At 50.3% G+C, this 26,696-nt stretch overlaps 1 protein-coding gene across 1 annotated transcript in view; it reads right to left on the bottom strand.

Annotated features, from left to right (window-relative positions):
- Positions 1-17,026: 17,026 nt before the first annotated feature.
- The window catches only part of Grk1 (G protein-coupled receptor kinase 1), an 11,383-nt gene continuing 1,713 nt past the window's right edge, over positions 17,027-26,696 (bottom strand). The window contains exons 2-7 of the mRNA XM_031342577.1: positions 25,526-25,653; positions 23,618-23,775; positions 23,077-23,160; positions 20,157-20,281; positions 18,824-19,025; positions 17,027-17,404 (exon numbers count right to left, since the gene is read on the bottom strand). Of these exons, the coding sequence (XP_031198437.1) occupies positions 17,106-17,404; positions 18,824-19,025; positions 20,157-20,281; positions 23,077-23,160; positions 23,618-23,775; positions 25,526-25,653 (996 nt within the window). The 3' untranslated portion in view covers positions 17,027-17,105. The remainder of the gene's footprint in view (positions 17,405-18,823; positions 19,026-20,156; positions 20,282-23,076; positions 23,161-23,617; positions 23,776-25,525; positions 25,654-26,696) is intronic.

The raw sequence follows: 26,696 nt of genomic DNA, 5'->3' as shown, positions 1-26,696 counted from the left end.
TTGGGTCATTTTTTGGCAGGTTGAGTGAAGGCTGCTGGGGAAGCAGGGGTGGAGTGGGGTTGCTGCAGGAAACAAGTGAGCAGATAATGTGTGTCTCAACCAAAAGCAGGTCGTGAAGGAGAGAGTTTCTTTGGCTTGTACATCTGATCACAGTCTATCATCGGAAGAAGCCGAGGCAGGAACTGAAGCAGCGACCATGGAGGAGCTGTGCTTGCTAGCTTGCTAACAGTGAAGAGAACATAGGCACCTGCATCTGAGAGACCAGACCAACTCCATCTTGGGTTCGGGCTTCATCATAGAGAACTTGACCTAAGGTTGAATTGGAGTTAACCAATAACCCTGCACCTAGCACTGGTCTCCAAGTCACTCCTTAACAACCAGCCATCCAGAGGAAAGCCGAAGTTACAGACGTACCTAAGTAAATACTTACGAAAGCTTATGGTTTGGCTCCAGCACCAGGCAATCATTTGAAAGGGCAACAAATTCCGTAATAGCCCCCCAATCAGATGTGTGCCAGGCTAGACACCCCCTTGCTTGTTTGCTTGCCTCTATGAATGCTTACTTGAAACTGGGCCCCGGGCTTCACCCTCCTGTCCGGCTGTGTCAGTGACTATGGTGTGGCCCAAGCTTGAGCTTGAAAAAAGACCCTAGGGCGAGTGCATCAGAATTGGCTCCTTGGTGGTCTTCTGGGGTTCAAGAAACGGGCACAACACATCCATAATGAAGGGGCGGATTGCCCCTGTACAAACACCCAGCAAGCCCGATGTAGGCACACTGAGGATATTCCCACAAGGCAGTGGGCTCTCAGGATATCCCAAGAACAGGCCTTTAGGAAATCCTTTGGAAGAACTGTGGTTCACCGAGGCTGGGGCTGCCAGAATCCTCCAGAGTCTTTCTAAATCACCATTTTGCTGAATGTCTGTCAATGGAAAGAAGCCAAGCCAGCCAGGGAAACCACACTGCACCTAAAGTGAAGGAGCCATACAGCTCAATCTAAATAGGCTATCAAAGACCTATATTAGAATATAGTGAAAGTGAAATCTCCTATGACCATGGAAAGTGCAGGGCAGTTTCTAGTCTCAGTACTTCCTGAGCCATCACCTTGTTCTAGACACTGCTCCAGGGGCTGGGGGGATGGTGGTAGGGAGGGCAGATCAGTAAAAAAAAAAAAAAAAAAAGTAGATGAAGATGCTGGTGGATCAAGATAAGGTGTGTCTCCAGGGGCTCAGGCATTGGCAGCTTGGAGAAGAAGGCCAACATGTCGGAGAGTGCAGAATTTAGTGTTTCATAAACTTAAAGGTCTCTTAGCCTTTCCCAAGGGATGTGAGGGGTTGGGGGCTGCTTAGGCCACTGTAGCAGTCAAGATCTGTGTTAGGAGGTCGTGATCCAATAAACTGAGATGGATAGAGATACGATGAGGCATGGGTAGGTCAGAGATATACTGTGCCGGTGTGTGACTTCAAGGGATGCTATAACCTGCATGTGACTTTCAGGAGCACTTAGGCCAGTACATATCTACCAGAGATGGTGAATGGCCACCTGGGCACTGAGGCTGGTCCGTAACTGTCAGAAACATTGAGGCCAGAACATAACCAATAACAGGGATCCTGCGACCAGTAGGATTAGTGCCCTGGTTGCTGGAGCCATTACATAAATGCCATTGAGTATGTCTAGAGATACAAATATTATGAAGTAAACTGCAAATGGTGTCTCATACCTGCAATGCATACAGCACTCAGAAGACTGAGGGAGGAACATTTCCATGAGTTTGAGGCTAGCCTGGGCTACAGGGAAAAACCTTGCCTGGTATTTGTGTGAGGTACAAAGAAACCTATGGACCTGCCCTAACACATCACTCCTCTAATCGGAAGGTTTCTGCAAAGTGGGTTTTTTTTGTTTGTTTGTTTCTTTTTTTGAGGCCTAGTGCAGTGAAGAGCGATTTCCAGTCCCTTCGACCACAAATGAGAACATTTCAGGAACTCTTAAGAGCCTTTTCCCAGATCACCAGTTGTTTGCAGGATGAGAAGGGAGGTGGCTTATTTTGCTCTGGGGAAGCTGGGCCCTAAGTGCCCTTCCCTCCCAGATCTAGAGGAGCTAGTCTGAGTGCCAGTTTCCACAGAACCAGCCAAGGCATTTGAAGGAAAAGAGAAATCCGGTAAATGTGAGCCCCACCCCAGCATCCCAGCCTTCCCTCATCTGCACCCAGGAATTTGCCACAACCTTGCTAACTCTCCAAGGCCCCTTGGTATCTAGGCCAACAGGAAGGTGGGGGGAGGGGAGGGGAGAGCCCTACCTGTCGGGGAAATGGAGACAGCTGCAGACAGACACGCAAGGTAGGTTCCTTTGTTCTGAGCGCTGAGGGTTCAGACCTGGCTATGAGCTGCTCACTGCAAGCAGAGAGGTGATCCAGCTCGGCCCCGAAGGAGCCCAGACACTGGTAGGGATGCAGATGTGGAGGCAGATGGCCTCTAAAGAGACACTGGGCATGTTTCCAGCTCAGCCAAGAACAGAGGACAGGGAGCAGGCAGGTGCTACAGGCAGCTGCAGGAACCAGGCGGCTCTGCAGGGGCCTGGAGCTGGAGCTAACAGGAGCTTGCCTAGGGGGTCTGTGGGCACCAGATGCCTGGTTGCCATGGCCCAAACTCCAGGAAGTGGGAGAGATGCCAGGTATTTTTACAAAATTGGCCACAATCTGGCCAGCCTCCTGAGTCTAAAGGGTCGTGTTTACTACACAACTTGGTATAACTAAGTTTGGGGGTGCCTGGTGCAGGCCAGAGGCTGAGCTTCTTATTATGTCTTAGGAGTCCTAGCAGACTGCACTGAGGTGTGTGTGTGAGCACTCCTAAAAGCTTCCTTTGGTGAAAGCTGATTGGAATACACCAAACTGTACTTCTTGGAGTAGAGAATTAATAGATATTTTAAATATATATGTTTATGTGTATATGCATGCATATATACATGCAGTTGGGGTTTATGTGTGTATGCATGCATATATACATGTAGTTGGGGTTTGTGTGTATATGCATGCATATGTACATGCAGTTGTGCATGCATGCTCGTCCATGTGCCATGTCACGAGTGTGGTGGTCATAGGATGGTTTGCGGGGCTTGATCCTCTCCTTCCACCATCCAAGACTTTGAACTCAGATCATCAGGCTTGGTGGCAAGCCCCTTCACCTGCTGAGCCATGTTCTTGGCCCCATGTCAAAGACACAAACACCCACAAAATCACCAGCATAGACATGATGGGGACGCATCTGTTTACCACTCTAGTTGGCGGTGTGAACCTGGGAGAGGGGGGCCTAAAAATGAGGCAGAGTTAAAGTCTCAGTAGCCGAATTTATTCCGAGCATCAGACAACTCCGAGGGTTAAGAAGAGTCACCTGAGTAAAGTGTCCAATCACAAGGACAAGCCGCACATGGCAAAAACATGTTTTTCCCTAGAGCCACATGAATAACAACAGCTGGAGTAAATGCACTCCTATCCCTGAGAGGGGCACGGAAACACATTCTAAGAACAGCACTGTGCTCTGAAGAAATGGAGGTCCCAAGATCCATGCCTTGTTTTCTTGGAGCTTTCTCACAAGCACTCAAGATCTCCTCACACACCTCCGTCCTTCAGCTGTGTTCTGATGCACATCCTTGGTAGCTATGTTGGTAGAAGAGAAGATATTTTAAAAACAAATTCTCATGAGTATTAAATGAATGTTCCCTGAGAGTCTGATGTGGAGGGAAGGGAAAGGCTGAGGCCCTGATGCCAGCCAGAGAAGGAACTTTCTCGTAGAAAGAGACTTCATGCAGTTCTGTCAACTTAAGAGACCATCCCTCAGGACAGACCGGAGCTTAGAGCACGATCCATCCACAGTGAGTGAAACCACGCGGACCAGGGCTTCTTGCCTGACTCAGTGTCTGCTCCCTCAGAAACCCTAGCCCTCATAGTAGTGCCCTGAAGACAGACTTGAGATCGCTGGACACGGTCGTTTGCTCCTCTTCCTGCTGTAGCCACACTGAAAAGGCCTTTTTCTGTTTTTAATGTATGCTTCTTTATTTGCTGCATAGCTACAGGAGCCAAACCCAAGCTCATTGGGACCGCTAGAGCCCAGGTTTGCACCCTAAAAACTCCAGCAATACCATCATTTCCAAGTCCCCCTGTCTCTTTTGAAGCTCCTTTCACAGCTGGTAACTGCTTGTACTTAGCACCGCACAGCAATCTTAGAACCGATTGCAACGTGCTTCTTTGCTCCATGAGCTGAAATTCACAGGTGCAGTCACTGCCTCATATTGGACTGTGTCACTCTGCAGCAATGTGCACATCCATTCACTCAGGGGGCATCTAGGCAGTCAGCAAGGTCAGGCTGTTCAACACGGAGCTTCCAGGAATGGCTCCCATTGCGTGGGAGCATGCTCTCCCTTGTCCTGAGTGATGGACTTGGTTGGTTGAAGTATGTAGACATAATCTAACCTCTCACAACTACATAGCAAGAAAATGAAGATTTTTAAAACCCTTTTCATAATATTGAGGATGTTGGTGACTGTCGCTTCAGATGTCAGCTTGACTGGAGTGAACGGGACCACCATAGTTCCAAGGACTTATTTATGGGTGCATCTGGAAGGTTATCCTCAGGAAAATTCCAGTAGAAGAGGGAAAGGCCTTTAGCTTTGGCTGTGTTGTACAATGCCCAAAACTTGCTGGTAAATGACTGGGGTGTTTTTGTGTATTTATCACACCATTTGTTGTTTTATCTTCTTTTTATTACTATCATTAGATATTTTCTTTATTTACATTTCAAATTTTATGCCCTTTCCTCATTTCCCCTCTGAAAACCCCCCTATCCCATCCCCTCTCCCCCTGCTCACCACCCCACCCACTCTGCCTCCCTGTCCTGGCATTCCTCTACACTGGGGCATCGAGTCTTCACAGGACCAAGGACCTCTCCTCTCACTTGTGTCCCACAAGGCCATCCTCTGTTCCATATGCAGCCTTGAGTCCCTCCATCGTACTCTTTGGTTGGTGGTTTAGTCCCTGGGAGCTCTAGGGATGGATACTGGTTGGTTCATATTGTTGTTCCTCACATTTGTTATTTTAGAACGTGTCCCTCTACCTATATGAAAAAGTTGGCCACGCAGAACATCGCATGCTGCCAAAGTTGGCCTCATCCACCTCCCTTGTGCCATCATGATGCCCAAGGCCCAGCTGTGGCTGCAGCAGGCTTAACTCCACAGGGAGCAATAGTCTGGAATCTGGGTATTTTTAAAATGTAATCTAATTTAGATTTCCCAACAAGCAATTGTGAGAGCTGAAGAAATCTGTCTTCTGCCGGCCTGAAGATAATCAGACAGACCTGCAAATTGCTTTGACATTTGGAAAGTAACTAAGCCGTTATGGCAGAGACACACACTTCCTTGCCAGCCCCAGATTCCTTCCTGTTTGGAAAAAAGTATTTACCGGAGCCCCAGGTTTCCTACATTGACTTCCTTTCAGGGACCATGGGCTCACAGGCTGCCTCAGGAACAAGGCTCCCAGCAGGTCCCCGTTCCAAAACTTTCATTAAAGGCAACCCACGCTTTCAGAGTGCTCTAGGAACCAGAGTGGGACACAGACAGGACTTACCCTGGTCGAGCACAGCGCTTGGCGACAGGCCTCACCCTGGTCGAGCACAGCGCTTGGCACTGTGGCTATGCTTTTCAAGTACTGTCTATTTCATTGATGCCGAGGGATCGCAGATGGGAAAACCAAGGCACTAAATAAACTTTTCCAAAGGCAAATGATTGGTCAGTGAGAGAAACCATGTATATAAATGAGGTAGGCCTGATTTCAAAGCTTAACTCCATCTTCTGAGAAAGAGAGCATATACTCACTTGAATATTGATTTTGAATTCAACCTTGACTCATTCACTCAACAGAATAGTTGTTCCTTCCGTCTGCGCACAATGGAGAAGAGTGGCAAAGATAAGCGACACAGACCTGCCCTTTAAGCACTTAGCTACAGTTACAGAGGAGCAGAAGCCAGCAAAGCAGCTCAATCAGGAAGTGCCACCCTTGCCACCTAGTTTTAAGAGGTTACGTGAGGGCTGGTGCCAGTGCTAGGTAGAGTGTATGAATGGAGGCACAAGTTGGATTCCATAAGCAGTCTGTCCCATGGTGCCTGCTTTTCTGGCAGAAGGACTGGACGAGAAACAGGGACTCATATGATCAGGCTCTTGGGGTGAGCAGCAGAGCTGTGTCAAGGCACAATGCAGGTCTCAGGCTCTGGATTGGCCACACCTGCGGAGGGTGGGGGGAAGGGGAGTCCTGCCTTTGTTCTCCACAGCAGGGCCTTCCCTGCAGACTGCCCCCTGCCCCCTGCCCTGGGTCCTGTCTAGCTTGTAAAAATGGCAGGGGCTTGGGCTTCCACCCTGGCACACAAACTTCAGTCAGACTCTTGACCTTGTGGGTCTCCCACATAGGCTCATGTGGGTACCGGAGTGCACAGGCTCACACTGCTCATCACAGGCTCATGTGCGTATCAGAACGTGTGTGCAGGCGCACACATACACACAAACACACACATGCACACACACACACACACACACACACACACAATGCTCAGGCGCTAAGATGGCTCTTTGTTCCGGGTCCCCGCAGAGCTGTGTCTCAGTGGTGATGACACCTGGGCAGAGGCACATCTAACACGATCCAGACATTGCTTCCTGATACCCACCCCGAGATCAGGAGCCCTGGGTGACCTCCCTCCACTCCTCCTGCTGCAGAGGCCGAGCCTCTCCTAGTCCCTGTCCTCAGTCTCAGTCCTCAACTGAGGAGAGTCTGTCCCTCCTGCTTTTCTAAAAACCGCTCTCACTGCCTGGGATTCTCCCGCTGCTCCTTGCTGCTCTGGGTTCAGGCTTTGGAAAAACCAACAAGGAAAGACTTTGAAAATGTCCATGGTCCCTCTGCCACAGCCTCCTCCTGGAGCCAAGAAGCTCACAGTAATGACGCTGCACTGTGTCCAGCCGGACATGCAGCCCGCTCTCTTGGTTTATAGTGAGGTCCTCCAGCCACCTCAGGAGGAGGTGAGCTGGCCTGGGTGCCCAGGAAGCCCAGGGTGCTGAGACTCAAGGTTTATCTCTTATGAATGAGAAAGGATGGTGGGGAGTTGAGAAAAATGATGGCCATCGGTCCTGTAATCTGAGGAGATCTACTGGGAGGGATCTTGGCTCCATTTCTTCTCTTCTCAGATGGACTCTGGATCAGGAGATACTCAGCAGTGTGCTAAAGGATGACCCACTACACTTCCTCCAGACTCTGGGTTAGCCTCTGCCACCTGCCAGGTAACACTGCCAGGTAACCTGAGGCCAACACTCTGAGTGAGCCTCAGTGTGATTGCTACGGCCCCCATCGATGTGAGGAGACGCGTGACAACTGGACCCTGAAACAAAGATACAGGTGTCGCCTTCTCTCAGCCTCAGCCACTGTCCCGAGCCACAGCCACGGCTGGACTTCTCCCAGCAGTTATTCAGATGGCACTAGCCAGAGCCCTATGTCATCTGCTGGCTCAGAGCTGGGGAACTGGGTGGTGCTGACACACACGTAAACCCTCCTGAAACTGAATAGCCCATGAAATGAATCTGGAGATGAATAATGCAGACCACAGCCAGGAGACAGAGAGGGTCACCCTCCTGCATGGACAGGTGGGAGGTGAGCACAGGAACGAGGTGTCCCCAGAGGCATGAATTTTTAAAATTAATAACATTTCAGAGCTATGCTAGAAGATTTTGCAACTATGATACACTGTGGCTGAAAGTCAGGAGTCAGTCTCTCGTGGCTCACATTTCCACAGGATGAATGACACCCATTCATCTCATTCCACTGAATGGGGTAGTTCCTAGCAACCACTGGTTAGTGCAATATCTTGGTTAAGCCAAATGTCTCTGTGTACCGTGTGCATCAGCCCTATCCCATTGCTGAAAGGAGAGAACACCACCACCGGCCAGCCGGGAAACAAGACCCAGCTATTCACCAGGCCCCGGATGCCCAGAGCATATCAAATATTGACCTGCCTAGGAGGACAGATGGGCATTGGAGGAACAGCGGGTACAAGTTCTGCGTATACCCAGCACCATGATCCTGGTTAGGACCTCTAGCCCACATGTCTAGAAAATGACCAGGTTACCTTAGAAAAAAATATGGCTTGTGTGGATAGGGCTTAGGAGCTGCTTTTTAAAACACCAGATCAAACTTCATCCTGAACGTCTGGATAATCACACTGATTTTCAACATCATGTTTTCAAGGCTGTCTTTCTTCCCACCCTCCTTCCAGTGGCTGTGTGAACCCTGGTTCCTGATGGAGCATGGTGCACAAGACGGAACAAATGAGACAAACTGATATGACAGAATGGGGTGCCATAGAAAGATGGTGCAACATTCCTCATTTCAGCAGAGCTGTGTCCAGGACACTGTATACCTGACAAACCCAGAGAGGACATCAACAAAAGAAAACCCAGCTGAGTACCACAACACAGCAGTCCCATGGAGGAGACTGAAGTGTTAATATGTCCACATTTGGCTGTACCACAACACAGCAGTCCCATGGAGGAGACTGAAGTGTTAATATGTCCACATTTGCCTGTACCACAACACAGCAGTCCCATGGAGGAGACTGAAGTGTTAATATGTCCACATTTGGCTGTGGGGCAGGAACACAACCTTACCCACAGTTCCTTGGGGTAGGTACCTGGCCATGCCCGGACTGCATACCAAGCTGAGCAGGTAACCCTTTCTTGTTCTCCTCTCCCCTCCCCTGACAAAGGCTAGCATCCTTCAACCCAGCCACAAGGACAGGCTGCATGCTTTATAGACCCTATTGTCTACAAAACTGAAAAGAGCCTTCTGCACCGGATGCTACTGGTCAGGGATGGCTGCTACAAGGTGACGGGATGGCAGCAGTAGAAAGTGAGTCCTTGAGTTTCCAAGGCCATGTACATACAAGTACAGCCACCGATCCTCTAATCAAGCTCCACCATCTACAATTACAGCTTCTTAGTTTTGGAATAACTAGCATTGACCTCCCAGACAGTGCCAGAAATGTGACATACTCATAGTGCTGAACATTTTCAATGCTGTCAATCAAATAGCCACATCTCTGGCCAAACCGTCTTGTGCTAATGGAAACAAATATAGTAGTTGCAAAGATGATGCTGGAAAAGGGCAGTTTCCAGCTGATGTGCCTTACTATACAGAAGTACTGAAGGAACCCCTGTAGCCATGTGACCAAAGCCCAGAGCAGTGGCGCCTGGCACCTTTAGCACCCTGCCTGCCCTCCTGCCCTGCCCACCAGGTAACATCTAGAACCTGAAGAAGGAAATTAAAAATGTGGTAAATGTTTAGTGAGGGTGAATAGAAGCGGGAGCAGTAGTCCTTGTTTCTATTTTGGAAACAGGAGCTTGTATGAAACAAAACCTGTACTGGGGGTTGGCTTTCCAGTGCACACATATGTGTCATGAGTAGATGGGATGATTGGAAAAGCCAGCACAGAGGAGGGACCATCAAGCCGTGTGGTTTGCTTTCGCACTTTAGGGATTTGATCTGGGCTAAATGCAGACTTTGACAGGCTGTTAAATTCAGTGTAGGGGGCCGCAGCTGAGAAATAACTAAAACCATTAAAATACCAGGTGGCTCTCGCCCCTCCAGCTTCCTGTGGGTCATGCTGCCGGCCCCTCCTCTCTGGATGACTTCCAGTGAATGGAAGCTGATGGAGAAGCATCCCCCGGAGGCTTTGGAGAGCTGGGCTCACTTGTGTGCACCGAGGGACGGGTGTCCAATCAGCTTCCGTGACCCCTGGCTCTGTTCCGGCCCTTTCCAACCTGCATCTACCTCAGGCTCACTTCATGGGTGTCTTGGTGACTCTTCTACTGCCATGAAAAAAAAATGCTATGACCAAGGCAAATTATAAAAGAAAACATTTAATTTGTGTCTCACAGTTGCAGAGAATTAGGGTCTCTGACTATCGCAGAGTGAGAACGTTATCACAGGCAGACACAGTACTGGAGAAGTAGCTAAGTGCTTCTTAAATCTATTCCACAAGTACAAGTTGAGGGGAGAGAAAGCTAACTGGGAATGAGGTGGACCTTTCAAACCTCAAAGTCTATCCCCAGTGAAACTCCCCTACAACAAGGCCATACCTCCGAATCCTTCTCAAACAGTTCCACCAACTGGAAACCAAGCATTCAAAAATATGAGTCTATGGGGGCCATTCTCATTCAAAGCACCACGGTGGGGCTTTTAAAACTCCATGTGCTGAGACCAACCAAGTCAGCTGTAGAAAAGCATAGATATTTGTAGAACATGGCCATGACTTCCTTGTGCCACCTACTGGAGACCTGCTGATGAGCCCCTCAGCTCTTTCCTGAGAAGCGGGCTTTCCATCAAGACAACCTAGTGTATTCAGTCGTGGCCTCTGCCCCCACTACAAATGTCCTGGCTTGCTGTCTTTTCTCCATGGCACTTCCCACCCACCACCTGACACTCTAGAGAACTTACAACGTTCTTTGATGCTTTCTATATCCCACAGAATCAGCCACATGAGCCAGATTTTTCTGAACTCACCCTTGGCCATGGCCTGGACTAGACACTGCTTTGTGACCCATTTGATAGGAGCTGCTGGTGGAGAACAGTGGTTAGCACGGGATGGGTACCCTGGCAGTGAGCTCAGCAAATCTTTCTCCATCTGTCTCTTGCCTGTGTGGACACCCCACCCTGAGAGTGCCCTTCATGAACTCCAGGGGATGCCTCCACCCTTCCTCACATCCCACCTGTCTTGGGTTAATAGCAAGTTCTGGTCTAGTCTTCTTCTTTGTAAAGTATCCCCATATTCGGGGAGCTGAAGGAAAGATACGTATGTGTGTGTGCCTGACATCAGTGGGTCCACAAGCCTAATGCCCACCTGAGGGCTCCAGAGGCCACACCAGGACTGCAGAGTAGGAAGCAGCACCTCTTCCCATCTCCACAGTTCTGCCAGCTCTCACGCCACTCAGGGGATTAGCTGTACCTGCTTGAAGAGACATGGAAACTGTGAATCTTAGCCAGCGTTATTTTGCTGTGAAGAAACACCATGACCACAACAGCTCTTATAAAGGAAAGCATTTAATTGGGGCTGGTTTACAGTTCAGAGGTTTAGTCCATTGTTGTCATGGCAGGAAGCATGGCAGCAGGCAGGTAGATGTGGTGCCGGAGAGGGAGCTGAGAGTTCTACATGCAGATCCACAGGTATCCGGAAGAGCGAGACACTGGGCCTGGCTTGAGCATTTGAATTCACCACCCCCAATGACACACTTCCTCCAACAAGGCCACACCTACTCCAACAAGGCCACACCCACTCCAAAAAGGTCACACTCATTCCAACGAGGCCGTACCTCCTAATCTCTCTCAAGCAGCTACTTTCTAATGACCAAACATTCAGATATTGAGCCTATGGGGGCCATTCCTATTCAAACCGCCACATTCCCTGACCCCCATAGATGTATAGATATAGTGCAAAAAGGTATTCAGTCCAACTTCAAAAGTCCCTACAGTCTTTCACAGTCTCAACACTGTTTAAGTCTCTTCTGAGACTCATGGCAATCTCTTAACAGTAATCCCCTACAAAATCAAAACCAAAAGGGAGATCACACACTTGCAACATACAATGGCACAAAGTATACATTAGCGTTCCCTAAGGGAGGAAAGGGAGCACTGTGAGGGAGCACTGTGAGGAGACACTGGACCAAAGCACGACAGAAAACCACCCGGACAATCTCCAAACTCTGCATCTCCACGTCTGATGCCAAAGCACTCTTCAGATCTCCAACTCCTTTCAGCTTTGTTGACTGCGACACACTTCTCCCTGTTGGGCAGGCTCCACTCCATGTGAGCAGAGTTCCTTGGCAGGTACCCCATGGCTCTGGTGTCCCCAAGCTCTTGGGGATCCCAAGGCAATTCAGGCTTCACCTTCACAGCTTCAAGCGATGGACTCTCTGGGTTTGCGCAGAGAGACGCCCTTGACACATGGACTCTCTGGGTTTGCATGCAGAGATGCCCTTGACACATGGACTTTCTGGGTTTGCGTGCAGAGACACCCTTGACACTTGCCTGGCCTCAGCAGCTTTCCTTAATATTAGAGGAGGATTTCATAACTCCTTTCTTGTATCCTTGACTCTAAAGCCAAACCATGTGGCAGAAGCTGCCAAGTTCTGCTTCTTACTTGGGCTGGAACATGGCTCCTCGTTTGATTACATCTGCACCAGCTTTCTGATGTTGACCATTTTCTTTACTGCCTAAGACTTTTCTTTAATTCCTTTTTACAAGTTGGAAGCTGAGCTGGATGGGGTCTTGCCCTGAGGTCACCTTCCTTTTATTCCATTTAGATTTTCTGGTGACCCTTTTCTCCTCAAACTGTACATTTTAAATTTTTCCTTGCTCAGCTTGCTCCTCTTCATTATAGATTGGCACAAGACTGAGTGACAACACAGTCAATACTGGGCTGTTTTGAAATCTCCTCTGCCAACACCATTAATCCAAAACTCTTATATTTAGCCTCGGGCAGACTTTTCAGACAAGGGTAAAAAGCAGCCACATTCTTTGCCAAAATATCACAAGAACAGCTCTAGGCCACTTACTAATGTTCTTCTCCTCTAAAAGCTCTTGACCCGAGCCATCAGAATGTATGTTGCCCTCAGCACCCCTGTCTTTCATGTTTCTACAAGTGTGGCCCATTAAACCCCAAGAGCGTTCAACTGCTTTTCTAATCCAAACTTCACATTCTACCAGCAAGCAGCATGGTCTAGCCTGTCATAGCAATCACTGCTCCCTGGCACCAACTTCTGCCTTAGTGAGTGTTCCATTGCTGTGAGGAGACACCAAGACCATGACAATGCTTATAAATGAAAACCCTTCCTTGGAGCTTGCTTGTAGTTTCAGAGTTCCTGCCATTATCATCATGGCAGGAAGCATGACAGTGTACAGACATGGGTCTGGAGAAAGAGTTCAGAGTTCTACTTATGGATCCACAGGCGGCAGAAAGAGAGCTATTGTGTCTGTACTGGCTGGTTTTGTGTGTCCACTTGACACAAGTTGGAGTTATCACAGAGAAGGGAGCTACAGTTGGGGAAGTGCCTCCATGAGACCCAGCTGTGGGGCATTTTCTCAATTAGTGATCAAGGGGGTAGGGCCCCTTGTGGGTGGTGCCATCCCTGGGCTGGAAGTCTTGGGTTCTATAAGAGAGCAGGCTGAGCAAGCCAGGAGAAGCAAGGCAGTAAGGAACATCCCTCCATGGCTTCTGCATCAGCTCCTGCTTCCTGACCTGCTTGAGTTCCAGTCCTGACTTCCTCTGGTGATAAACAGCCATGTGGAAGTGTAAGCTGAATAAACCCTTTCCTCCCCAGCTTGCTTCTTGGTCATGATGCTTGTGCAGGAATAGAAACCCTGACTAAGACAGGCCTGTCTTGAGCATTTGAAACCCCAAAGACCACACCTAGTACTACACTTCCTCCAACAAGGCCACACATACTCTACACATCCTAATCCTCATCACGTAACCCTGCTCTCTAATAACTGTTCATATATATGAGCCCATGGAGGCCATTCCTATTCAACCACCACAATATGTGTATAATGCCATCTTGTCTGGAAACAGAAGTCTATTTTGAATCCGTTTAAAATTCTAAAGTTGACAGTCACTTTCCATTGCTATAACAAAATACCACAGCAGGGTAATTTGTGAAGAGGTTTATTTACCCCACAGTTTGGAGGCTGGGTAGCTGAGATGAGTGGTCCCATTTGTTTGGCCTCTAGGGGTAGCTTCAGCACCACAGTCAGCTGAGGGCTCACAGAAGGTGAGAGAAGGTCACTGAACTGTCAGCTGAGAGCCAGGGAGTCAAGGGGCTCGGAGGCCAGACTCACTCAGGCCTGTAGAGGGAGTCAAGGGGCTTGGAGGCCAGACTCAGGCTTGTAGAGGGAGTCAAGGGGTTCGGAGGCCAGACTCAGGCCTGTAGAGGGAGTCAAGGGGCTTGGAGGCCAGACTCACTCAGGCCTGTAGAGGGAGTCAAGGGGTTTGGAGGCCAGACTCAGGCCTGTAGAGGGAATCAAGGGGTTTGGAGGCCAGACTCACTCAGGCCTGTAGAGGAGCCTACTCTCTTTTAGACCAGACACAACCCCACAGAAATAGCTAAGCCTTTCCAAAGCACTTCCTCGAAGACCAAGGCTCTGCTCCTGGGCTCTACCTCTGAAAGGTCCCACCACTACTCACACTACCTCACTGGAGGTACAACTTGCAAACTACAGACTTTCAGGCAAGCACTAAACCTTCCTCAAACCATAGCCAGGGACTTGGGTGCCTGGTCTCCCAGACCATTTGTGATATGGCTTTGGATTTTGGAAGAGCTTCAGGGCTTGCGGAAGAATTTCATCATCCTTGATTATAGGAATAAAGTCCAAATCCAGTTTGATCTATATGCTGCAGAAGCTGACACGCCCTACTGTTGATAGCATGTTTCTGCCGTTCATTAGATAATCTTCAACTCCCAGAGCCATCTCTGTCTAGTCTGAGGTGCCTCCTCTGCCAGGTCCCTCTTGAGGGTGAAGAATTATTCGAGTCACTGCAGTAATGAAGTTCTCCACAGTTGTATATCTCTAATCAAAAATGAAACCATTTACAGCTCACTGGTGACCAGGGTGTGAGACAACCTACATCTCACAGGTCTTCCAAGTTGGCTTCCAGTCCTAGGGATGGTGCCTCATGTTCAGGAGGTTCTTTTTTGCAGAGGTCTTAGCACAGAGCTATACAGCAGCATCCATGGCATCTTATAACTGGTGATCATCCTCTGCTTTCTGTCTTCCTGGGAGATTATAACCAAGGTAGCCAACAACTGCCAGAATCAGAGTGGGTAAGTTGAAGCTCTGTGGGGTCAATGTCTAGGCAAGACTTGAGCTCTAGGACCTAGGAGTCTACAAGTTCTAGATGTGAGGAGGAACAATGGGGATAAGGACATTTCTTCAGGCCAAAGGGTTCCTGTCCCTGAGAGAACACCTACAGCAAAGCCCTGAAGACAGTCCAAGGAACCTCTAGGACAAGGAGTTGGCTAAAATTTCCACTCAGAGAACACAGAGCAAGCAACTCACCCTTCTCCACTCAGCACCACCTCTCATGGAGCTAGCCATGTCTGCAACACATAGCCACACACGTACAGCCATGTGTGCAACACACAACCATGCACAAGGCAGCTGGAGGTCCCAGAGTGAGTCTCTTTGGGTGACACTCAAGCTGTCCGTGAGGGGGCCAGAGTGAGAAAAGGCCTCTCCTGATTAGATCCTAAGAGACACAGAAGCAAAGCCACGCTGCTCCCAATAATTTCATCCCTGCTTGTTGGTGAGCCAGCTAGATTTAGATTTTAAAAAGACCTACAACTCATTGGCTGAAATCTGAATTGCCAACAATGAATGGTTTTAGTATAAGTCTGCCCCAAATACTGCTGAGACATTACACTGGCAAAGTATTCACTATTTGTCTGAAATTCAAACTAGACTGTCTTGCTCTTTTATCTACAGTGCAGGGTGGGGGTGACCTGACTCTGAGCCTATGTAGCCACACAGGCTCCACCTCCAACTCCAGGAGTTCTAGGCAAGCCAAACATGGATGATGGCTGGTGTATAACAAGGACCAGGCCTCCCTGTAACCAGCTGTGTCTGCTGAGGTTCAACTTTTCACACTCCCCTGCCCCAGTGAAGCCCAGGATGAGACCGCTAATCTGCTAGGGTCTTCAACCCAGAGCACGTTGAATTGAGCCCCAGAGCACAGTGAAATGAAATATACATCCAAGTATTTGATACATGTGTGATGCCCCGGACTAGAGGACAGAGTGAAGGACAAAGGGATGATGAAAGATTTGTCTTAGCTACAGCAGTCTGCGCTGATCAGCCACAGGACTACCGGGTCCCAAAGGATCCCAGACCATGGTCCAGGAGGTGTGGTCACCTCTCCAAGGCCCTTCCAGAGTACCCCGAATTGCACAGTGGTTGATTCTTTGGGGAGAGCAGGAATATGGTGTGGACTTCTTTAGCGTCCAGCGTTAGTCCCCAGGATGTCCGTGCATGCAAGGCACCTCTATAGCAACATCTGGAATCTTCTACAATACGGCTGGCCTGGGGTTTATTGATGGCATATTCTTGACAGTTGCTTGCACTCCATACAATTGGGGGACACTGGTCCAGGGTTGGCTTTATCCAGTAATCTTTCAAAATTTGGGGTCACCTTCCCTCCTAAAAAGTAGGGGAGGCTGGGATCCAAAGATGGCCTGAGAACACAGACACTCATCACAGATGCAATGGCCGTGTAAGGACTCGGGCAATAGCCACACATGGCATTAGCATGTAAGGACTTGGGCTCCCACCACATGTGACGTGACTGTGACAATTTAGATACACACTACATGTGGTGTCGACCGATGACCAAGGCCATAGCTGCCTGAGGTAGCTGTCTCCACTACTCGAGAGGAGACACTGGCTCTCAGCTAAGACCAGGCCCTTCCATCCTTTCTACTCCCCAAAGACTCGACACCCCCGGGTTAGGGTCCATGAGGGCAGGCAGTGACCAGTAAAGGCAGCTTAGGAGGCAGGAACCAGGCAAGGAGAGGTTGTGTGTGTACCCTAAGGATGGCCCTCTTTGGGGTACACAAGTGCCTGCAACCCTGAGCTGACCAGGAGCAAAACAGGTCTGCCCTGAAATATTAATTCCAAGTGCCAGGAGATCCACGATGAATGTGAGTCTCTGATGGTCAAGCTCCTGGCCTGGCCACACATCTATACACAGAGGTTCTTTGAGCATTTACACCTTACCATTCAGTCTGTGGCCTTGTCTCCTTTGAATGAAATAGGACAAAAGAAGTGGACTGTCATGTCTGTAGGGTCTAGACCAGAAGTCTTGCTTGCTCCACATGGAGACACAGTTGCATGGTGACCTGGGGAGAGTGAGCCCAGGCTGACCCCAGGTGACCTGGGGAGAGTGAGCCCAGGCTGACCCCAGGGCTGCTCCCTTCCCCTGAGCTCTGTATGCTTTCGTCTTTGTCCCGCCAGCCGCACGCTCTCCTCCAACACTTGGCTAAGAGATGAGACACATTCCTGACTTGGCTGTAGGGGCTGCTTCCTCCACCGTGACTCCCTTCATGTCATCTGGCATTTGACCATCTGCGCGCCAAACGTTTAGGTCCCCAAAGATCCCAGTCTCGATCATCTCCTCCTGCCAGGGGATAGAGCAGTTGCCAGAGGCGAATTCCTGGAAGAACTCCGTGTCCGCTTTGTCAAAAACCACGCCCTTGACTGTGGAAAAGGCACCCACGTCCTGAATGTTCTTGGCATAGACAGTCCTAGAGTCTGGGATGAATGGAGGGATGAGCATCCCTATAAAGAAACGGGAGACAGACCAGAGAGACTCATGGTGAGGAAACTGCGAAGCCAAAGGGTCCTCACAGGCACACAGAAAACCTGCTGCTCTTCCTAACGCTGACTGAGAAGGCCAGCACCCTGAAGCAGCCCATGCTGCATGTTCAATATTCACAAGACTGGAAGACAGACAGGGTGACAAATGCCCAGATCTGAGTTTAAAAGGTGTGTGGGTGGATGTGAGTAGGAGTGTGTTTCCCAGGCTGGCCTGAAATCATGGTCCTCCTGCCTCAGCTACCCAGTGCTGATGTTACAACTCTGATTCACTATGCCAGCTAGGAAGGCTTTCTAAAAGAATTCTCAACCTTTGCCTCCTACAGCTTCCCAAGACCCACCCCCAAAGTCTCTTCATGAGCCAAGCATCTTGAAACCCTTTACACCAGGGCTCTCAGTCCCTCCCCTGGTGACCACAACATCTCTGCAGTCCAGACTCGGAGCTCTTGCCTGGCCCCAGGTAGACATCAGAGTGGCAGATGTCAGCTGAGCTCCGCATCTTCCTTCTGCAACCAGCTTCACTTCCTAACAGAAGCTACGAGATGCAGGGTGTCGTTGGTCTTGTAGAGCTCAGGTGTCAACTCAACTCACCTAACCTCCTAGCCTGGCTTCCTTGGGGCATTTTGACCCTAACCTTGCCATCCTGCCTGTGTTGGTCCAGGCTGGCTGCTCGCACCAAAGCATGACCTCTCATGTCCCACTACTCCCTCAGCCCTCAGCAGACAGTCCTTAGACCTCCTGCACCAGCCAGGACCCTTCCTGGCCTCAGGGCCTCATGGCAGCTATGCCAAGTATAGTCCATCTTCAGATGAAGTGCTTAGCTCTTCTGCCCAAAAGTAACTGCTCATGGGAGAATCTCCTCCCCACTACAGCTCCTGACTCATCCCGTATCCCACACCCTATATTCCAGAGATCCAAGGGTTCAAGTGTGGCAGAGTTTGTCTACCTGGGAGAAGTTCATTCACTCCATAGCATCTGTCATGACACTGCAGCCACAGGATACCATGTGTGCAACATGAGTACGTGTGTCTGTGTCTACATGCGTGCATAGCTGCTTGTGTGCGAGCCCATGCATGTACACATGCTCATGTACATTTGCACTCACCTGTGCATGCCTATAGGTCCATCTAATGCCTGTGTGTAATATCATGTGGTGTGTGCATGGGTGTGTGCACATGCACGTGTGCCTGTGTAGCCCTGAAAGTATATGTACACGTGCATTTTCAAGGATGAATATAAGGAAACTACTGTGAAGCAGGCTCAGAGCTTCCACACTGGCTTGTTACCCGCATTTCCCACCTGACTTCAGTCTGCCTGATCCCATGGATAACGTTCGCCATCAGGTGTCCCTGTGCCCTCTCAGGCTTATGGTAACGCCCATACCGGCTTCGAGCTGCCTCCAGCTGATATCTCTGAAGAGGATGTTTGCCCGCAGCACATCGCAGGTTCCGTCCCGGAAGCCCAGGCGCTTCTCCGGGTCCTTCTCCAACAGCTGCTCACAGAAGTCCTTGCTGGCCTGGCTGAACTTCTCAGGGTATTTCACGGGCTCTGAGATGATGCGTTGCTTAAGCTCCTTGTTCTCCACCTGCATGGTGGGCAAATGCACCCCTTCACTTGAGCCCTGGCCAAGCCTCAAGCCTTGGGGCTTGGTGCTCACCCTCACTGGGGTGGGCGTGGCTGATGACGTTTGCTGGGCCCCTCCCTGGTGGCTTGGCCTTAAAAGGCTCCCATCTCAGGACAAAGAGACAAAGTCGAAAAGCGAAGCCCCCAGCCACCAAGGCTGCTTTTAAGGGTAGTACTGGTTGACTTCTCCACATGTTTACACAGCTAGTCCACCACTGCACAGGATATGACCGGAAGCAAACGTTGTGCCTGAGAGCTTGGCTGGGCATGATCCTACTAAACCATCTGAGAGAAGCCTAAGAACTAAGCTTGACCTTACTTCTGGTCGGCTTTGGTGGAGTCTCCCTAACGAAGCTCCCCACACCCAACGTGTATGACGAAGACAGTGTGGCTTGCTCCCCAGACATCCCCCATGGCAAAGCCGGTTCTCTATCATCTCTCTGGCAGGCACAGGCAGAGCAAATGCAGCATGTGGAACCTGACTGAATGTTAGCGCACACAGCCTACCCTAAGACCTGTCACTGTGGAGGCCTGTGAGACTCAGACACTTCTCCACATTCGCCTAGGATCACATGACAGCGTAGAGCCGTAAGCTCAGGTGAGGACAAGGTAGCAACAAGTAGGCAGGTGCTGTCCCTATCGGTACATAAAATAGCTCCTGGCTTCTGGCTAGACCAACCTCTGTGCGTAAACAGAAGTGAGGAGCAGAGAAAGTATATAGGGTGGTTGTCCAAAGCCCCAAGAGTAATGTCCTGATGGCCCACAGTTAGCTAGGGACCAGCCAGTGGTCTCCTTGTGAATTCAGCCCCAAAAGATCCTAATACTAGAAGCTGCTGTCCTACCAGGGAGAGATGCCCCGTCTCAGCTAGTGTGTGCGTACTCTGCCACCTGCTGGCCGAGGTGTGCAAGCACATTTAGAATCTCTCAACAGCTCTACTCTCAGGTCTCAAGAACAGGCAGGCTTTGGAACAGAATATCTCGCAGGAGCAGGACCCCAGAGCCTGAACCCCTTAAAGAGTCCTTGATACAACCCACCTATCCATAGCTGCTCCAGAATGGACCCCTTCAGGGGTTCCTGTCAGGAGTCCCCTACCTTTTCTCCTCGGGCTCGGAAAGGTCCTCTGGCTGCAATCATCTCATACAATGTGACCCCTAGGGCAAAGTAGTCCACAGAGAAGTCATATTCTTCACCACGCAGGAGCTCAGGGGCCATGAAACCTGCCACCAAGAACATATGTAGGTTCACAGATGCACCTGCTTTCCCACAGCATGACCCCTCCCCAGTACTCACAGACCTACTGAAGCTCTGGTCTTACCACCAGTGATTTTGAGGTCATTGAAGCACACTGAGCATAGCCCTGGCCACTACCCACTGGATGCCCACAGTGCTAACAACCTGAAGTGTCTTCCAACTTAGCCAAAGATTCCTAGGGGCACAATTGCCAGGGTCAGGAATCTCACTCCTGTGGGATGTGAAGCCTTCACTCAGACTCAGGACAATGTGCATCCAGAGTGAGCCCGGTGATGCAGGTGCTGTGGCCAAAGCCTGAGGGACACAGGTGATGGGAGTCCTATGCTGTTCTCAGTCACTTTGTTCCTTCAACCTTCTTTTATTACCTACAGTGAAGCTACAGCTGAACCCCTCCCACATGCACTCACAGAATAGCACGTGATGGGCACAGCCACTGTGTGGCCTTCTCCACAAACATGGCCTCCCTGGTCCTCCTAGATGTCTGCTCACAACCTGGCCATTTGCATGAAAATCTCCGACCCCTACTGTCCACCACACATACTAATGCCCAGCGTCTGCAACGCGGTGTATAAACCATCTCCTCCCGTCCATCCTGTTGGCTTCTCAGCCCCACAGAGCAGGCTATGGAATTGCTCCTGAGCTCCTAGGCAATTAGCCCTTCTGGAAGGGAAACTGTCGAGTACCCCTTTCCTGAGCCACGCACGCCACTTCTCTACTCCAGGATGCCACCAGTGTTCACCCAGTGCCAACCCCAGTGGTGACAGGCTTCATCCTGATCATGCCACCCTCTGCCTTCATGTTTAGGGTTTTTTGCAAAGAATATCGCTGCTGCAGAGCCAGCACCGGTGAGTTACTGGATGAGGAAGCAAGTATGTCTCTGCTTCTTGTGTAATGAGCTCATCTCATGGCAGGAAGCAGAAGACCAAGGCGTACTTTCCCTATATCCAGAGGAAGATCATCCCCTGCGCACAGCCTACAGTTGTGGACTGAGCTGGGAGGAGGGTGCAGGGTAGGGGAGGAGAAAATCTGTCTAGAACAGTGCTCATTGGCACCTGGAATACCAGCTTCTAGTTTGCACCCTAACTCAGCATTTCCAGAGCCTACACTGTGGTCCCAAGCAAAGGATTCATTGGGTGGGTAGAGTTGCCGCTGCATCTGGGTCTCGGTAAGGTAAAAATTAGGCAGGCAATGGCGCCCTCTCCTGGCTAGCTGGGCCAGCAGTCCAGAGTGGGACCATATCTAGTCTTGATGTTCTTTAAATCTTGCTCCAGCAAATCCAGGTCTTGTAGTGAACTGGGGAGATCCAATTGAAGTTTGAGCTAGCTCATGAAACAAAGCACAGCCACGCCCTCATGAGGCTGTGCAATGGCTTCAAGCCAGGCTGTCTCCAGAATCCTCCTCTCAGATCTCCTTCACCCTGCGCCTGCACAGAGCCCTTGGCATCCACCAGCTACCAAGGCTAGACAAGCAACACCGCCGGGGGTCAATATGGATTTGTCCTTCTCCAGAGTGGACGGGGAACATTCTTGTCTCTCTACCCACCATGGCATCGGGGACAGTCTCAGATGGTGCCGAAGGCACAGGGCCCTGGTGATCCCGCAACACAAAGCAGGACCCTGTCTTCACTCTGTGACAAGTGTTAAAGCCAGAGACTCTGACAGATTAAGCACACCATCTCAGGTCACAGAGACACTAAGCATGGGCCTGGACTATGCACCTGCATGTGTGTGTATACTTAGATACAGATACATCTACAGTCACTCATATGTATGCAAGAGTGGTGTGCACAAAACCTATACATACAGAGATGCATGCTCATGTGTGCACAGATAAATGTATTAAGCATACTCATAGAGGTACCTGTACACATTCACACATGAGTGTACATATGTCTACAAATGCATGCATGAAATAGCACATGTACAGATGTGCATATAGACATGTGCATGCACAAAGACACATTTGTAAGGATGCACAACACATGTATTTGCATGTGTGCACGCAGAGACTATCAGGGGTGAATGCATACAGAGAGTGCCTTCATACACATACATACATGTTTCTTACAGAGGGAGCTGTATGCCTACATACATGTACAAACAGATGCATGCAGATGCACATATGTGCACAGATACAGGCTCATGCACACATCCACACACATGCTTACACACAAAGACCCCCATGTACACACTCAGTCACACCTACACGACTGTACATACCACATGGAGAGCAAGCACATATGTAGGAATGTGTGTACACAGGTACGAATGCCCACAGAAAGATAACACGTGTGCAGTGCCCGCATGTTGGTGGATCCCTACAGAGTTGTGCTGAAGCCTAGCAAGCGCTGGCTGAGGAAAGCCTCTGTCCCCCGTGCTCTGGGGTGACCTACACAATAAGTCCTTGGGTCCAGCTCCTCCATAAGATACCCAGAGCAAACTCACTCTGCCATGCACAGGACGCCACTTAGTGTGCACGTGCTCTCTCTGTCCACCAAGGTACCAAGGAGGGAGCTTCGGCAGCGAGCGAGACTGTGAGGGCAGGGAGGGGCTGTCCTTGTAAATGGTTCCTGAGCTCCTGAGCAGAACCTGCTTGCCACTGTTTGCTCTACAGGATAAGGGGCTGGGTTCCACTACCCCCACTCTGCCACTACTTAGGTCTTGGGACTCCTGCTGCCTCAAGCTCTGGGAGAGAGGATGACCCAGGGCCTCTTCTTGGATGCCAAGCCTTCCCAGCCCCTCCCCCAATGCTCAGACCTTACCTGGGGTCCCTGCATAGCCCTTGGTCTTATTATGCCCTTCCTTCAGCTCCACAGCCAGTCCAAGGTCAGAAATTCGGATATTGCCTAAAAGTTGAGACAAGCTGAGGTCATACATATAGGTGTCCCCCTGCACAGCAGCAAAATGCATGTTCTGTGTACATATATACCACACTCTATACATGCATATCCATTCCCCACAAAGATGTATCATACACATAATAGGCATACCACATATACCTTACACACAAACATGTAACACCTGTCTGGTGCATACATACATGCATACACACCTATATGCATATACACATACACACAAACACTCCATAGCTTGCACCACTGTCCTTTATACCCTAACACCACCAGGCCCTCCTTCTGTGACTTTCAACGAGGCTGAAGAAACCACGCTTTGGGCCCCCAAGGCTGCCGTGGCCTGCATCCACTCCACGGGCCCTGGGCCCCCAGAGCCGCCGTGGCCTGCATCCATTCCACGGGCCCTGGGCCCCCAGAGCCGCCATGGCCTGCATCCACTCCACTGGCTCACCATCATTGTCCAGCAGCACATTCTCTGGCTTGAGGTCACGGTAGACAATGCGTCTCTGATGCAGGTGCTCCAGGCCACTGATGATCTGTGCCGTGTAGTAGATGGCTCGTGGTTCTGAGAAGCCGGGGTTCTCCTCATCCACATTGTAGATGTGGTACCTGGGGGCAGAACATCACAGAAGGCATGCACAGGGGCTTAAGGGCAGTAAAATGCAGAAGCAGAGAGCCCGAATCTTAGGGCACATACGTATCAGCACACCATGGTTACCTGGGGACCAGTCATCAATGTTTCCCTAGAGAAGCCCGAGGCTAGAGGCCTCAGATGCCACCATAGGCTCAGATGCCACCTTACCCATAACTCTTTGAGAGACAATGGTTAAAAAAGCGTACAAGCTTGTCTGTCACCTGACACCCCCTTCCTTCCAATCCAGAGAAGTGCCTAAGGAGGTGAGCTCACCCCGCCCAGTTTCTTAAAGCACAAGCAACTCCCAAATCTCTAACTACACCTGTGGTCTGCTCCTCCAGACCTTGAACCCCTGGGCAGATTTGACTGCAGCGTTTCCTTCCCGGTCTCTTTCTACAGAACCCTGAAGTTTGTCCACGTTTGTATTCTTCGGTACACTTGCCTCCTCCACACTTTACAGGGAGGCAAAGCTCATAGCTAGAGCTGTGACAGGGGCTGGGGGGAGAGGCTGCAGGCTAGGGGCTTAGAAGAAAATCAGAGGGTCTCAGGGAGGGGGCTGGACAGAACATGCAATGCTAAAAAGAATCTCCCAGCATTCCTTACAGCCCTCTTCCTCTCCTCGAAGACAGACTGTCTAGACCTCACATTATTCACCTGAAGAAAAGGTAGTCGGCTTTGCTATGGTGGCAGTGTAAATAAAAGCAGATGAAGCAAGAGATACAGGGCTTTGCAAGTTACAGTTCCCTTTTAGTGGCACCTTACATTCCCAAGGCACCTCAGGGTTTGTGCTAGCCTTGTGCACTAGGTACCCAGGGATCTCATCGTGCTAACCATGTGTTCCAGCTACGCAGGGGCTCACCGCCTCATCCTCTGGACACTGACTTGGCCACTATTGTTTGTCTCTATTTTACAGAACAGGAAACTGAAGAGTGGTGAAGTCACCCAGCCAATGAAAGCCGTTAACCCGACATCCCCAAGAATGCAGGACAACCTCAGAGCAGTGTCCCGAGGCTTGGCTAGCCCAAGCACCCTCCGCAAGAACAACCTCAGAGCAGCACCCCGAGGCTTGGCTAGCCCAGGCACCATCCGCGTGGGCACCCTCCCCAAGAACAACCTCAGAGCAGCACCCCAAGGGTTGGCTAGCCCAGGCACCATCCGCGTGGGCACCATCCCCAAGAACAACCTCAGAGCAGCACCCCGAGGCTTGGCTAGCCCAGGCACCATCCACGTGGGCACCATCCCCAAGAACAACCTCAGAGCAGCACCCCAAGGGTTGGCTAGCCCAGGCACCATCCGCGTGGGCACCCTCCGCAAGAACAACCTCAGAGCAGCACCCCGAGGCTTGGCTAGCCCAGGCACCATCCACGTGGGCACCATCCCCAAGAACTACCTCAGAGCAGCACCCCGAGGCTTGGCTAGCCCAGGCACCATCCACGTAGGCACCCTCCTACTACAAGCAATAGGCAAGCTGCCCTCCAGACAGTCGTCCGGCTCTCCAGCCCCACAGCATTGGACAGTGAGGGAATCGTTCATTTTCGTTTCTTAGCCCTCTCAACCCACAGTACTCCACCAGAGCTACCCACGACACCACACATGCCCTCTGTCGCCTGTACCCAACAATCATGGAGACACGTGAGTGTGTGCAACAACAGGCAAACCCTCAGCCCTGGGCCCCAACAGACATGAACCCTGGTTGAATGCAGTCCCATGTCCGGACACCTTTACCTTACGTCACCTCCATTCATGATGGTCATCACCAGACAGAGGTCCGTCTTGGTCTCGAACGCATAGGCCAGAGACACAATGAACCTGCTGTGTACTTTGGCCAGGATCCTCTTCTCAACAATGGCGCCCTAGAAGCAGAGTCGTGCTCGTCAGTCCTCAGGAATACACTGTGGGGAACAGCCTGCATGCTGGGCACAGTGCAGGACAGGCTGGCAATCTGTCTGAAATCTGGCATGCATTCACTCAGGGGCACGGCATTGACTGGAACATCTCTGTCACTGCCCTGTCCACCCTCCCCTCCCTCACACCATCATAGCCCCTCCATCTAGTCCTTGCTTGCATCCAGCCAGCTCCCAGTGCAGCCCGATCTTTCAGGAGAGCCTGTTTTATGTGAGAACCGAGGTCGTGTCCACCAGGACACTGTTGTCTGAAAAGCGCTACACTGGGTTGCAGGTTCATGTGGGTGGCCCAGAACTCAAATTACAGTTCCAGAAAGCTGCAGTTATTGGTATGTTTGTCACTTTGAGACATGGACTCACTATGTAGCCCTGGCTCTCCTAGAACTCTCCGTGTGGGCCACTGAACTCACACAAGCCCAGCCACTGCCTCTACCTCATGAGTGCCGGCACTAAAGGTGGGTGCCACCATACCCAAGTTTAAAGGTGCTTTTTTTTTTTTAAGTATGCAGTTTCGTCCCTTTTAATTGAGATATTTTATTTTTTATTTATTTTATGTGGGGACACTGTAGCTGTCTTCAGACACACCCAAAGAGGGCATCGGATCCCATTACAGATGATTGTGAGCCACCATGTGGTTGCTGGGAACTGAATTTAGTACCTCTGGAAGAGCACTCAGTGCTCTAACCACTGAGCAATCTCTCCAGCCCCTAATTGAGATACTATAAATAAAAATGAAAAAGTTAAATCATTTTTCCAATTTTATGAATAGTTCCAAATTCAAAACAAAATCAAGTACCAAGTCCCTTTAGAAAATACACCAGCAGGGCAGTGGTGGTGCCCACCTTTAATCCCAGCACCCAGGGGCAGAGGCAGTGGATCTCTATGAGTTTGAGGACAACCTGGTCTACAGAGTGATTACAGGACAGCCAGGGCTACACAGAGAAATCCTGTCTTGAAAAACCAGGGGAAAAAAGAAGAAAAAGAGAAAGAAA

Source organism: Mastomys coucha, unplaced genomic scaffold (assembly GCF_008632895.1).
Source record: "Mastomys coucha isolate ucsf_1 unplaced genomic scaffold, UCSF_Mcou_1 pScaffold22, whole genome shotgun sequence".
In the NCBI taxonomy this organism is placed as follows: Eukaryota; Metazoa; Chordata; class Mammalia; order Rodentia; family Muridae; genus Mastomys; species Mastomys coucha.
This window is presented reverse-complemented; position numbering and strand designations above follow the sequence as displayed.